This window comes from Fragaria vesca, linkage group LG6 (genome assembly GCF_000184155.1).
Source record: "Fragaria vesca subsp. vesca linkage group LG6, FraVesHawaii_1.0, whole genome shotgun sequence".
In the NCBI taxonomy this organism is placed as follows: domain Eukaryota; kingdom Viridiplantae; phylum Streptophyta; class Magnoliopsida; order Rosales; family Rosaceae; genus Fragaria; species Fragaria vesca.
This window is the reverse complement of record NC_020496.1, coordinates 7288747-7303663: the sequence shown is the minus strand read 5'-3', so window position 1 is coordinate 7303663 and position 14917 is coordinate 7288747. Positions and strand designations below refer to the sequence as shown.

The 14917-nt window shown below is 38.1% G+C and overlaps 3 protein-coding genes across 3 annotated transcripts in view; 2 read left to right on the top strand and 1 right to left on the bottom strand.

Annotated features, from left to right (window-relative positions):
• The first annotated feature begins 3854 nt into the window (after positions 1 to 3854).
• Positions 3855 to 5480, top strand: LOC101309570 (nodulation-signaling pathway 2 protein-like). Its single transcript, XM_004305068.1, has one exon. It carries the CDS (start codon positions 3855 to 3857, stop codon positions 5478 to 5480), a length of 1626 nt encoding a protein of 541 aa, XP_004305116.1.
• A 1640-nt stretch (positions 5481 to 7120) lies between these two features.
• LOC101309278 (nodulation-signaling pathway 2 protein-like) lies at positions 7121 to 8710 on the top strand. The gene has a single exon (XM_004305067.1). It carries the CDS (start codon positions 7121 to 7123, stop codon positions 8708 to 8710), a length of 1590 nt encoding a protein of 529 aa, XP_004305115.1.
• Positions 8711 to 9196: 486 nt separating this feature from the next.
• LOC101303528 (ubiquitin-activating enzyme E1 1-like) overlaps positions 9197 to 14917 on the bottom strand; it is a 5812-nt gene continuing 91 nt past the window's right edge. The window contains exons 2-7 of the mRNA XM_004302483.1: positions 14196 to 14533; positions 13651 to 13868; positions 12359 to 13153; positions 11304 to 12172; positions 10782 to 11214; positions 9197 to 10007 (exon numbers count right to left, since the gene is read on the bottom strand). Of these exons, the coding sequence (XP_004302531.1) occupies positions 9411 to 10007; positions 10782 to 11214; positions 11304 to 12172; positions 12359 to 13153; positions 13651 to 13868; positions 14196 to 14520 (3237 nt within the window). The 5' untranslated portion in view covers positions 14521 to 14533 and the 3' untranslated portion in view covers positions 9197 to 9410. The remainder of the gene's footprint in view (positions 10008 to 10781; positions 11215 to 11303; positions 12173 to 12358; positions 13154 to 13650; positions 13869 to 14195; positions 14534 to 14917) is intronic.

Genomic DNA, 14917 nt, shown 5'->3' with positions numbered 1-14917 from the left:
AAATGGATGTATTGTTTTATCATCAATGAACATTTGTTAACAATTTTATCATTTCTTACTTCTAAAAGTACTATTTTATCATTGGCCCTATATACTTCATAATTATGAGACAGAGATATAGTCGGTGAAGACGTGATTTCCTAGTGAGAAAGGGAACCCCAGGTGCAGATATGGATCGAGTTGGGGCATTAGTTCTTAGGGTTAGACAGACTTCAGCAACTTTCGCATAGCGGCCCAATTCCCAAATTAAAATGCCCCAAATTTCCCTTTTGACATTTCATCTAACCAGTCCAAAATATCCCCATGCAATGCTTGCTTACTTGGCCACATCTTGCCTAAGAAAGGGATATCTTGCAAGATGTGGCCAACTTTTGATTAACGTTCTTATCACTTTGCTCCATTCCTTGACATAAAAGGCATCCCTTCCCACCTGAAACCTCATAACAAATCAGTAGGCAAATTAAGATTCCAAAACTAATGCAGTGTTCAATAAGCAAACCCTTCAACACTTTGACTGTTGAATTGGGCATGCCTTATTGCTTCTAATATGTATTTTAGTCAAGTTCACAGTAGGAAAAATACACCCAAGACTTCCCATTTAATATTATGATTGATCATTTATTCTGTAGTTTGATGACATTCCTCTATATATATAGAACCCTGTTCGAAGTAGAAGTCAGATTAGGTAATAAGAATTAGTATATTTAACTACCAGTTTAACAGATAAGGGAAATATCTTCGGTCGAAAACCTTGACCTAACTTGATTATTTTACTGATCCTCAGGTTTGTCTTATGAATCTATCTTTCTGCAGAAACCAGAAATCAAGATAAGCCTTTGGATAAGAAAGGGTCTTGATCTCTTGGCCAAAAAAAAACATGATTTGGAAGATTGTTTTATTCATTGACTGATTATATGGACCTTGCTGCGTTTGGATACCAGAGATTAGTATCTTTTGTTCAAGAAACAGTATTTCGTGGCATCAGAAAGCATTTGTTAACTACTTAAGGACAAGTATACAGATGAATATACAATCTGCATGATCAGTATATGTGCTCGATATAAAGATATATGATCTGGCAATGATCTATTTCTTTAAGGCGCCAAAGGATAGGATTGAAGATATTGACATCTGAGAACCACAACCATGCAACTAACAGAATTTTCCATGAGATTATTACGTAGTTTCGCATGGTTCAAAACCAAAACGAAATGAAATAGACATGTAAATCCAGATTTTTAATGACTACTGTTAAACTTTCAACACTGATAAAATAATATTATGTCCACATATTAACGGATTTTCTTAATATTAATTCGTCCACGGAGAAGATTAGCCAGATAGTTACAATAGTTGTATATTGGTAAACCACGATTCACATCATCATCATGCATATGAAGGAAGATACCATTTTGTGGCCTCCAAAGCAGGAAAACTCCATGACAGTCATCAAATAAGTCATTAGATGAATGACAAGGCATTAGGCATATATATAAATCGAGTGTATTGTTTACGTATTAGAATGCTGCCAATATTTGTTGGTAGAGATTTTCATGCTTTGAACATCTTTGCACGTAAGAGATCTTTACACGATATTGTAAATATCTCCGTCAATGTATCTCGTCTAATCTGTCTATATGTATTTAATCTGCTGATATATATCAAGTAATCTGTTGATACAGTACACACACATACACCAATAGATTCTGGGTAGAAGGCTGCAAATGTTAAAATGCGGATAACGATCTATATATGTTAAGCAATCTAATCATCAAGCTGTACATTTTCTAGATTTTTTTCAAGAAATTTCTATCAGAAACTAAAAACACATCGAAAATGGATAAATTACTACGATTGTCGTTTTGGCTTTTGTTGAATATTGCATATGTTTACATAATTTAGACCAATATATTTTAGATTTATTATTAATTTCTTTCATAGATAATCCTTATACAATGCTCAAAGAATACATGTGTGGTATCATGGACTGCATTGTAGAGCAGCCAGAAATGGTAGGAGCCCCATTTTTCAAGGTTGCTGAAATCCAGGCTAGCTATCCAAACCTTACTTAATTTTATCCGATATATATTTTAATCATCAATAGGAGCCTAAAATGCATGCTATCCATTAATCTTGTATGCTTAATAGCTTATGCCGTTCAATTCAATCTTTTTGGCCACATTACAAGACCAATATCAACCCAACTCTACAAAGAAGCAGGGTAGTTGGAAGAGATTCTTAGATTTCAAACTATATATCCATGCATGATGCATACACGTTCTATACACTTGATTAATTAATCAATTAAAACCATATACAGCCTATGATCCTCAAGATGCAGGTTCTCTAGTCTCTACTACCTCTTCTACATGCAGGATCTCAATATGCAGAAACGACGGCAATCCTTATCCTGATCACAATTCATAAGGATTATGTAGAATATTGGCAATTTGTACTAATTAATCATTTAGATCACGGCCGTAAAACAGTGATAAGACAATGTATTTAATTGGTAATTCTTAAATCTGCAAGAAGTTGCGTCAAGCTCGTTCTTTCATCCTGCATTGGTATTTACCAAAGAACAGTACAGTAAATTAACAAATAGTATCCCTGAACCTAAATTGTACATATAATATTGCAATCTGCAATTAATCAGTGCTGTTAAACAGTAAAAACACAACATTTTGGTCTGATTTGCATGAAGTTGCGTCAATCTCTTTCTTTCGGCATATATATTTTCACATAAATCCTCATCCTTATCATAATTGCCGTTCTAGTTTAGTAGCTAAGCTCAAACTGATGCACTGAAGTTCAATCTGAAACTCTCGAGATGGAAGAAAAGCAGAAACTTGTCTGCTAGCTACACCTTGCTAATTAGAATTTGTGTAATTTCTTTGATTATTTTATGGTATTCTGAAAGACTGAGACTGCATACGGATATTGCAGGCCTGAAAGATTGATGGAGGATATACTAGATGTGATGTCTTCTATATAAAATGCGATGAGAATGTTGACCTACTTTCCTTCATTTTTTTAGGGCACAGATGGGGGGCTAATACTAACCTCTTTCACATGAATGAATGTGAAACTTTGAAAACAGACTTTACAATTTGCATAAATAATGTATATAGGAAGTTTGATAATGAAGATTACATACAACTTGATTGGTTTTATCTGCTTGTTTTCTGATTAGAGGATTTATATATATGTTGATGAAGACCACAAAGACCTCTACACGTAAACCACTTCTTAATTAATTTGATTCAGTTTATAATAAGGTTCTGATGAACGGCATAACAGCCAGATGTCATTTTATATAAGGAATAGTGGATAAAAACACTGTTTTCCCCAGTTGGACGGATTCTGTTGGTTCTTCTTCACAATGAGAGGGCTATAATGTCAGGACACTATTCTTCACTAATTAAGTTTAATTGTTAATTAAGGTTATAGTTCTTATGAAATGATAGGTAATTACACTGAAAAAGACATGATGAATCATGGTTACCCTTCTCATTTCTTGAATTTAAAAACAAAGGATACATGCAGCTAGCATATAAGCCACTCTCCAAGAAGCTGCCAAGAAAAGAAGAAACTTTGAGTTGGGAACCTCTTTGAACTGAAGTTCATGGAAATGTTGGAGATAGAGACTGGCATTTGTTTATGAAGATAATGAGATGGTGATAAGGAAATTCTTCTTTTAAATAATGTTCCCAATTTTTCTTGTAATTTATACTTGTTTGTCTCGATATTGTCATGATCGGAGTATATATACACACACTCGATCAGACTTGTTAACAAATCAAAACCAACAGAAAATCTTCATCTTCCTGCCCTTTACTATTCATCAAAAGAAGATGGAGTACTCCCCATTTCTTGAGCGTTCTTGGTCATTCCAAAGTTTGATAGACTCATCTTTTGATCAATCAGCTGAATTCATCAACATGGATCATACTCCAATCGATAGCTCAGATTTCTCTTCTCTGTTCATCAACTCAAATGAATTTTCCGAAATTTCGGAAATTACTTCATATCCTTTTGCAAACTTGTTTACTGCTGCTGATGATCTGATTCAAGTGACATCCCAAGGGGAGGAAGTTTCAATGGATTTGGAAGGATGTGAGGCTGATTTGATGATAGAGGGTTTCTTATGTAATTCTTTGGAAGTAAGTGAAGGGAGTTTTCCATCACAGAAAGCTTCTTCACACCAATTTTCTACAGAAGGAAATGATGTATGGAGTCCTGATTCATTAGTGACTTCTGAAGCATCATCAATGGACTCAACATCAATCCAATCACCACTGACTTTTCCTAGAGAAGAAGAGAGAATCGAGAACGAATTGAGTATTCGCCATCTACTTCAAGCTTTTGCTGAAGCCATAGAATATGGCCAGAAAGAGTTGGTGGAGGTAATTCTCAGATGCATCAGTGAGAAAGCCAGCCCAACTGGAGAGGCTTTTGAGCGTCTTGCATTCAACTTGTGCCAAGAAGTTGTTGATGAACAACAACAAGGTGGGGATTATCTCAAACAAGAATCCTTGAAGAATTTTGAGGCTGCACTTAAGGTATTCATCCAAAACTTCCCCTATGCTAGGTTTGCTCACTATGTAGCAAACTCAGCAATCCTCGACGCGATTCCAGTAGAAGCTGAGACGGTTCACATAGTGGATTTCGACATGGGAGATGGGATCCAGTTGTCTCAAATTATTGAGGCCTTAGCACAAAGATTCAAAACACTAAAAGTGACAGCAATTAAGTGGGAAGAGGAAGAGAGTGATTGTGCTCCTGCACACTGGAGATTTGAGGAGACCAAGAAGCAACTCCAGAACCATGCTAGATCCTTTGGCTTAAACTTAAAGCTGGAAGAAGTAGCAATGGAGGACTTGGTGACTGAGATAAAGAAGGCAAAGAAGAGGGGTGGAGGGAAAGAATTCTTAGCCTTCAACTGTATGAATTCACTTCCACATATGAGGAGGAGAAAAAGCAGAAGGCATGTCATGGAGTATCTGAGACTGGCTAAGGAGTTATTAGCCAGTTCTGGGAACTCCAAGACTACTAAGAGTGGTATCATAACTTTCGCTGATGGCAATGCTAGTGAGAATCTTGAAAATCACTCAAGTTTCAGCTCATTCTTTAATGAGAATCTAGTGCATTACCAAGCCTTGTTGGAGTCAATGGAGTTAAATTTCCCAAGTCATCTAGCTGAAGCAAGAATGGTCATGGAATGCATCTTCATAGCACCTTTTGTTTCTTCCCAAGATTGGTTCCAACAGTGGATAGAAATGAAGGACTTCCATGTGCAACCATGGTTTGGGCTTGAGGGTCGAAGATTGAGCAAAGAAAATTTGATGGAAGCCAAGGAAATTGTGGGAGATGAAGGATCGTATGGAATCAGGATTGAAGGACGGAACAGGAATGAGATGGTACTGGAATGGAGAGGTACTCCTCTGGTTAGAGTATCAACTTGGGAAAACCAAAGCTAGCTAGCTAGGTATCTAAAGTACATCATTTTTTCTTCCAATTTATTTCAGCGACTGCATGCATTCAACATGCTGGACATACCTCAAGAGTTGCTGTACAGATCGATTGTCTTTTATGTTGTAAAAAGGAACATAAACTAAGTTGACATATTGTTTGCTATAATTTTTGCTCTATTTAGCCTGGTAAACTGATATGTCCTTCAGTGATAGTATGTAGGAACCTGACTTATCACTAAAATAAGTCACAAGTGAACATACAGACTTTGAAGCTATAACCTAATACAAGAAACAGAGTTCTCTTCCAAAACATTGCACTCATTTGCTTGTGCATGTAGCTCTAATTGACTAAGATACCTAACATGAGATGAATTGATATCTGAGGGATGTCAATACCTATTTTGTGCCCTCCATGAAGAACCTTATATGTCTCCAAGCATACGAGAACAGTTGCCATAGAAGTATATGTTGTGAAAATCCAGCTATTTGCATATCCAGACATTCGTTCATGTGATAGTTTGTGTCATCATCCTGCAAATTCAATAGATACAAAAAGTTCCCTAACATCAGTTATGGATACATGACTGTCATTGCCAAGGAAAAAACTTCTGTTGCAAGTTTTCATTTACTACAGTGACATTGTCTGCCCTTACGCCACCCACGTATTAATTCTGATACAGCTTAAAATGTTCGGAACAAGGCATTAGGTGAAACTCAAACGATTAAGTGGCAATTACGAGCATGATTAATGAGTCGATTTCATTATTCTGTAAACTAGAACTTCTTCAGTAAAATTTACTTCTTGCGCTTTAGGAAACATTTCCAATGACCAAATCCAAGTTTTCAAAAATGGTAGGTGTTGCCTCAAAGCAACCTCTTAGCAGACATATTTTCCAATGCAACAGAAACTTCCAACTGAATTACTTGATAAGCTGAATCATAGTGCTGCTGTGAAAGCATACTTCAGGTTGCAGGCCTGAGTGATGTGATGTCCAACTTGAAATACTACAGATGTACTTTCTATTTAAGAAGAAAATGGCAAAAATACAAACCTTCTCAGACAGTATATGATTTAATCTGAAGTTCTGAACGCAGGTGGCAGCTCCACCTTGCATTTTCAAAACCAACTTAAACTGGTAACCTCAGTATCAACAATCTGTAATGGTAAGAGGTTTGTAGCTTTCTCATCCGTCACAGTCTTCACATCTTTCGTGGCCTCAAATTGGGGTACTGTCACTTTGTTAACAGCATCAGCAAACTTCTGGTAGACATGAATAGTAATCTTTCTCGCTAAATTATCGATTAAAAAACAAAGAATGCATGCAACATGTAAGACACCTTCAAAGAAACAGCCAAGAAAAGGAAGAAACTTGAGCAGGGAACCTTTTTTGTAATTGAAATGAAGTTTGTAGAAAAGTTGGTGAAAGAGATTTGTATTTGTTTATTTGTATTTTGAAGATAATGAGATAGTGATTGGAAATTCTCCCATTTAGTAATGTTCTTCTTTTTCCTAGTATTTTATATCTCCTAGCTTGTCTCTATATTGTAGCTGATCAGCTTATATACACCCATACAGAATTTTTTTCAAATCAAACCCACCAGAGTCTTCATCTTCATACTCATTAGTATTTACTATTCATTAAAAGATGGAATACCCTTCTTGGCCATTCCACAATATGGTAAACTCATCTTTTGATCAATCTGATCTCATGAACATTGTTGATTCTCAAATAGGCAGCTCAGATTTTTCTTCCTTGGTCCTCAACTCAGATGTATTTTCTGACTTATCCGAAACTTGTTCATACCCTCTTGCCACCGTGTTTTGTGGTGATGATCTGATCCAGGTCTCATCACAGCTGGAGGAATTTCCAATGAATTTGGAAGAAATTGACCATGATTTGATGATAGAATGTTTGTATGGTAATTTCTTGGAAAACAATGGAGGGACTTTACTTTCACAAGAAGTTTCCACACGATTTTCTATTGAAGGAGATTGTTTGTCAGATTCATTGGTGACTTGTGAAGTATCATCAATGGACTCAACATCAATCCTAACATCACAGACTGCGCCACCAGAATTGGTGGACATAGATAACGAATCAGGCCTTCGTCATCTTCTCAAGGCTTATGCAGAATCCATGGAGAATGGACAGAAGGAGCTAGAGGAGGTAATTTTCAGATGCATCAAGGACAAAGCCAGCCCAATTGGACAGACTTTGGATCGTCTTGCATTTAACTTGTGCCGAGAAGCTGTTGATGATCAACAAGGCGATGTTGATTATCTGAAACAACAATCCTACAAGAATTTTGAGCCTGCATTTGAGTTGTTTTACCAAAACTTTCCCTATGGGAAGTTTGCTCACTATGCGGCAAACTCAGCAATCCTAGAGGCTATTCCTGAGGATACAGAGATGGTTCACATAGTAGATTTCGATATGGGAGAAGGGCTGCAGTTGTCACAGATGATTGAAGCTTTAGAACAAAGACTCAAAACACTTAAGGTGACAGCAATTAAATGGGAAGATGAAGAGAGTGGTTGTGCTCTACAGGGCACATTTGGCGAGAGGAAGAAGCAACTTCAGAAACATGCAAGATCTTTTGGTCTAAACTTGAAGGTGGAGGAAGTGGCTCTAGAAGATCTGGTGGCAGAGATAAAGAAGACAAAAAAGAGGGCAGTAAGAGAATTCTTAGCCTTTAATTGTATGGTTTCGCTTCCACACATGCGGAGGAGGAGAAGTAGAAGTCTCGTCATAGAGTTTCTAAGACTGGCTAAGGATTTGTTAGCCACATCTGGGAACTACAAGACTGGAAAAACAGGAATTGTGACCTTTGGTGATGGGGAGGCATGTGAGAGACTCGGGAATCAGTTGGATTTCAGCTCGTTCTTTGATGGGAATCTGGTGCATTACCAAGCCTTATCAGAGTCAATAGAGTCAAATTTCCCGAGTCATCTTGCAGAAGCAAGAATGGTGCTGGAAAACATCTTCCTAGCACCATACGTCTCTCCTCAGACTTGGTTCCAAAACTGGTCCGAAATGAAGGAAAACAGCCATGTTCAACCATGGCTTGGGCTGGAGGGTCGTAAATTGAGCACAGAGAACTTGTTGGAAGCCAAGGAAATAGTTGGAGACGAAAGCTCCTATGGAATTAAGATTGGAGGAAAGAATGGAAATGAAATGACCTTAGAATGGAGAGAGAATCCTTTGGTCCGAGTTTCTACCTGGGAAAAACAATAGCTAGCTAAAATTAGACCTCTGTTCTTTTTTTCCTTCTCCGAGTTCTTTCAGCAACTGCATGTATATACAACATTAAAATATGTTGCTGTACAGACTACTAATGTTTAATTTCGCAGAAAGAACAGCAACTAAGTTGACAGATTTTTCACAATGACTTGACCTCATGAACTAATATTATGTTGTAAGAAGAAGATTTTGCAACTCTGAAACCAGTGAAACCCCTTCCCAGATCTCAAAGTGTTATCAGCAATAATTAATTTACATCTTACCACCACAATCTAAACCCAGGTGAAAGTAAGAGAAGCTACATCTGAATTTGTTTGTTCAAGATGCTAGGACAAGGATCAAACTGTTAATGAAGCAATCGAGACAAAAAAAAAAAAACGTTAATGTGATACGACAAGGAAGCATACTGTATTAGATATATTACTATCAGCAGGAAATAAATCAGCAAAATTTAAAGGTATGAGCATATAAACCTGCATAGCATCAATAGAGGCTCAGCATCGATTTAACCAGAAGCAATAATATTGGAAAACCACCATTTCTAACATCTCTGAACACATACTGCGAAATATCTCATGTGTCTGCTTATATCAACGGAAAATCAAATTTGATGACAGGGTTCTTTTGAAAGAAACATTGTTCTCATCCTAAACATTGCATACTCTCTTGACTAAGCTCTCATAAACCAAAATGCCTACTTGAAGTAAATGGAGATCTGAGGGATGTCAATATCATTATCCTCATCGTCTTCGCAGGCCACCACCACATCAAAGTGGTTCCGAAATGGGGGCAGCTCTGCCTTTGCCACATCCCTAGCCAAATCCACCATATGCTTGTCCATGCGCTCTCTGTGCTTGGGGAACATGCTGTTATAAAGAAGGCAACTGCCATAAGAGATGCTGTAAGCGTTTAAGCCCTTTTCCTTGAGCCAATTAAGAAGCTGCTTCAGAGTTGGGTTGTCCTTTATACTCCACCTGTCCCAAACTGTCCAGCTCATATCTTGGTGCTTGATGACTTTAGGAGGCACTGGTTCAGCCATGGAGAACAGAGGAAGAGCAAGGTTGGCAAAGGTGTTTCGGTAGTCCTCTATCTTGTGCCCTCCGGCCAGAACCTTGTACAGCTCCAAGCAGACAAGACCAGTTGCAAGAGCAGTAGATGTTGCAATTGCAGGTATGATTCTACCGGCAATGAATTTGGCCTTCAGCTTGTCGACTTCAGGGATACCATAATTCCTTGCCCTCATATTTGCAAATCCAGCTATTACATCCATATGATAGTTCGTGTCATCATCCTGCATATTCAAACACATGAAAAGTGCCCTAGCATCAGTTATATGTATAATGTTTTTAACAACAAATACTTCCCCTGTAGTAACTATAAACTATACCAGGGAAGATATAAGACATGTGAAGGAATCTCATCCCAATACCAATAACAACGTTTATCTCTAGGCTATTCACACCATAATGAGTTGCGGTGCAGCTTAAAATATTCAGATCTAATGCATGAGGTGAAACTCAAATGATTATGTAGTAAAAAGAATAGTTATATTGGTCTAGATATAAAGTTATGAAGTATAGTTAGCAAGTCTGTTTCATCATTCCGGATAGCAAAACTAGTCCTGCAGATTTTTTATTGTATGTGAACTTCACAAAAGATAATACATAGGACCTATACCATGATTTGGAAAATGTTGAATTTGTTACCTCAAAGCAATCTCCTTTAGAAATTAACAAACACAAGCCAATAAACTATTTTTGGCAGGTCAACTTCATTAATCCAGTGACTAGAACTAGTTCTACAAGTTTTGTATGTTAAAATCTATTAAAAAGTATGACCGACCTAAATTTAGTTCTGGAAGATGCTGAACCATCACACACACACTCCACTACATATATCAACTTCCAAGAGAATCAAATTAGAAGCACAATAACACAATGCTACTGTATAAAGGAAGCAGTATCTTAAAAGCCGGAAGCTTGAGATGATCTAAAGAATGTGATGGCCAACTAGATATATCAATTCTACTTGAGGAGAAAAGGAAGGAAAAAAAAAAGAGACAAACCTTCTCAAATTGAATAGGGTTCATCTTGAAGCCTGGTGGGAGCTGCTCCTTGCATTTTTCTAACTTCATGACTAACTCGTTGATAACAGCAGCATCATCGATGGATGCTGGTAAAATAATTGTAGCTTTCTCATCTGTAACAATCTTCACATCCTTCTTAGGCTGAAATTCAGGAACCATCACGTTGTTAACAGCCTCAGCAAACTTTTGAGTAGACTTGACCCAATCAGGAATTGCAATGTTGAATGTCTCAGCTCGAAGAATGGACGATGCCAGTATAAATTGAAGGTGACTGAGATCATCAACTGAGAACACCAGTGGGCGAGGGAAACGCTTGGGAGCAGACCAGAATGGGGTTCCACTACTGGTTGTAGCATCCTCAGGAAAAGTATATGTTAACTGCTTCACACGGTTGGAGAAATAGTCCTCAAACCTGGTTCCATCAAGAATAAAGCATTAGATCCAGAATAGGTCAGTGGAAATTAAAATATAATCAATTCAATGAAAAATTAAGAACATTACTTTAGACGGGCCCAGGTAATGCAATCTTGAAATGTCTCACATCTCTCCTTGTCAAGGCATTCAATGACACTTTCCAAGTTATTCCTTGCTTGGGCATCACCAGCATTCTTCATTGCCGTAGTGTACTCGCTAGGATTTGTCAAGTACGCATTTACTTCGGCAGGAACCTTCTCAAGCAGACCCTCAAACTCAGATCGGGCCCATGTCAAGCAGTGGTCAATGTTGTGAGGAAATGAATGAACTGTGCACATAGGTGCTTGCTTTTCAGGTGGGTCCCTTGATGCTCCATAATTTTCAGTCAAGTGAGGAATGACCATCTGTGTGTTGCACTTGGCACCTAGGGTACCTGACTCCAATAGTGGCTTCTGGAAATATAAGCATCGCTGATCAATGTAAAGCCTGGCATTCACATTATCCAGAGCATTGATAACAACATCCAAATTCTCCCAGAAAGTATCATCAAACACGTTTTCAGACTCTGGGCTTGCACGATTCTGCAGTGCTTCAATATTGAAACGACTGTTTATCTGCGCAGCAGCAGTAGCAGCAACTGTTGATTTAGCCTGCCCAATGTTCCAATCCCGGAAGAGAAATTGTCTACTAAGGTTACTCTTCTCAATGACATCATCATCTGTAATTGTTAATTTACCGTTTTGACCGCAAGCGACACCCATCAAAGCTAAATTCTTCAAAAACTCACATCCTAGTGCACCAGATCCAACAGTGAACACTTTCGACTCCTCCAGCTTTTTCTGCAACTTGGCTCCAAATACTGAAATTTGTGCATCATACCGACTGTTTAGAGGCTTCAAATCACTAGGGTCCGAGGCTTCTGTTGGAAGCGATTCAACCGAATCAAAATAGAAGAACTGCATAAAAGGAAATAAAATACATAAATAATTTCAATATAAACTTCAAGCTACTAGGGCCATGTTATATATACAAAATAAAGAAAAAATGAAAAAAGAAGTGCCACTACCAACCAAACTTTCACGGATAATTCACATAGGCTTGGTTTTGACATCAAGTTTTAAGGGCATCTGAAAGATAATTACCTGGAATAGGGGGTGAAACTTTGCAGAACAGGCCTTGACAACTTCCTGTCCAACAATACCACCAAACATTGCAGCCATGGGATTCAGCACAGCCCTAGCACCAAATGCAAAATGACGAAGGATCTTCTGATCAATCTCCTCAAGCTTCCCATCTGCTGAGCTATCATTTATGCTAGTTACTAATGATATGAACTTTGTAGCATCATCCTCGGATCCAGCAACAGGGAAGCGTCCCAACTCTGATATGAACTTATCCAGTGCCTGAAATGCTAAGTGCAGGAGAGGTGGACGATCAAACTTGGAGAAGTCAATCAGAAGGAAATCACCAGGTTCCTTGACTGCTTCTCTCAAGGGCTTAAATTTCAACACCTTAGGTTGCTTAACCTGTGTGACTATACCACCTTTCTCGTATGCTCCATAATTTGTAGTGTCCTCCTCAATTGTGAATGAGTACGGCCTTGCATTCTTTATTTTCCTTGGTTTTCCATCATTCAACTCGGTCATTCCATGGACTTCAGTGAATAAAACCAAATCCCCGTCCTGAAACTCAAGCCTCTCATCATCGACACATGATATCATAGCAGGGTTGTCATTGCTAATTGATGCAACTATGCCTGTGTGTGGATCCTCACCGTCAACATCAAGAACAGTGAACTCAGGACCAAAGTCACAAAACACACTACCAAAAAGACCCCGTACTTCAGATTTGATAAAAGAGATCGGAGGCTGATGATTATGGCAGTAATCATCGAATTCGATTGCTTTGTCTAAGCTGATATCAGTGAAAACTACAGCCTGCAGAATTCAAATACTGAGCTTAATAAAGTTTATAGGTTACTGCCACATAACGAAAAGCAAAAAAAGCAAAGTCATATAGAGCTATCACCACAGTTCTAACGATAAGACACAATCACAAATTTGACTTTGATCTATCAAAGCATAATCAGTACCTAATTTGTGCCTCTTTCCAAAACTGGAAACTTAACTCCGAGAAAGAATTCCATCTGTTATTTTATTATTTGATACTGGACTAACAAATATCCCATTTACATCCTCCACACCAAAATAATTTATAGCTATTTTACTACAAACAATAATTTGGTAAACTTTGGGATTCAATGTAACAATGAAATACTCAAACTTGAGCACCTTGTATTTCTAGGATGCACACATTATAATAGTCGAGACCATTGATTCACTTCACTATTAAAAAAAAAAAAACTTAGAAATAACCAGTAAGGAACAGATATTCTACAAGAAAATCAGTAAATATAAACAGAAGGATACACTACCTGGAAATCAGAAAGTTTCTCTTTAGTTAGCTGAGTTGTCAAAGTAGAAATGAGCACAGCATTGTTAAGTTCTTGCAATTTTTGGACACAGGCAAGGGCCCGATTCTTTCCAATATCTTCCTCGGAGAAAAAGAAATTGCCTGAAAGGTCCCACAACTCAACAACTCCTTCATCATGCAAGGTCACAGACTTGACACCAGCAAGAACAAGGTTCTTTGCTGCAAAAAGACAAATTACATTACATAAGTCATAAAAAGCACCACCAAAATTTTCTATATTGAAAACAAGATGTCCTGTTTATGCTCTTGCTAAGTATAACCTAGAAGCAATCAATCTATACCATCCAACTACAAAAAACAACATTCTGGTGTAATTGTTCACATATAACCAACAAAATGGAGATGTTATAAATTCGAGCCAAGATATTTCTCTCCACTTCCTTTTTTATATTAGTTATCATGTATGCAGGAAATGTGAAGCAAAACCGGTCATAAAATGATCCATTATAGTTTATAGTCAAGTTCAGAGAAAGTCTTTTCACGTACCAATCTCGGCGCCAAGGCCTTGCATCCCAGAGACAAGAATGTTGGAGGCAAAGAGCCGCCTCATCGTCTCACGGCCATAAACAGCAAGCTGCCGGCTGTGGAGATCCTCATCAATATCCCCAGAATTCCCATTATTCCCCATTGCCATGATCGGCGGCTTGTCGCTGCTGCTGCTGCTGCTACTGTTGATGTTACCGGAATTGCAGTCGGTGCCCTTAGAGTCGTCGGTGCAAAGCTTCTTGATGGGAGATTCGTCGGCCAAGTTCGGTTCCCCGTCTTCTTGTACTACAACCTCTCCGCCCACTTGTCTCTTTCTAGGAAGCATATAGTGCGATGAACTGCCCAACCACAACTCCATCAAAAATCACAGCTCAAATAATTAATTTTAAACTACAAAACCAAACCCTAGCTCTACCGCACAGCTCAATTCCTCAAAATCACAGCAAATCAACACATAACAATACAATTTACACAGCTCAAAACGCGAAAACAGAAAGATCGATCGCGTCAAATCCTCCGATTACGTATATCTCTTAGCAAAAACTCGAATCAGATATTCAAAACAATATTACGAGACTGATCTAGAGTCTATATTAGTTTCTAGATGGATCGAGAATATTCAAGACGTGCGAAATGAAAAGAGTAGAAGCGAAGCGAGGAAGAGATAGAGAGAGAGAGAGAGAGAGAGAGAGAGAGAGAGAGAGAGAGAGAGAGAGTACGTA

Bases quoted from the DNA above. Each gene is read 5' to 3' on its own strand.
- LOC101309570 (XM_004305068.1), top strand. From the start codon at position 3,855: ATGGAGTACTCCCCATTTCTTGAGCGTTCTTGGTCATTCCAAAGTTTG.
- LOC101309278 (XM_004305067.1), top strand. From the start codon at position 7,121: ATGGAATACCCTTCTTGGCCATTCCACAATATGGTAAACTCATCTTTT.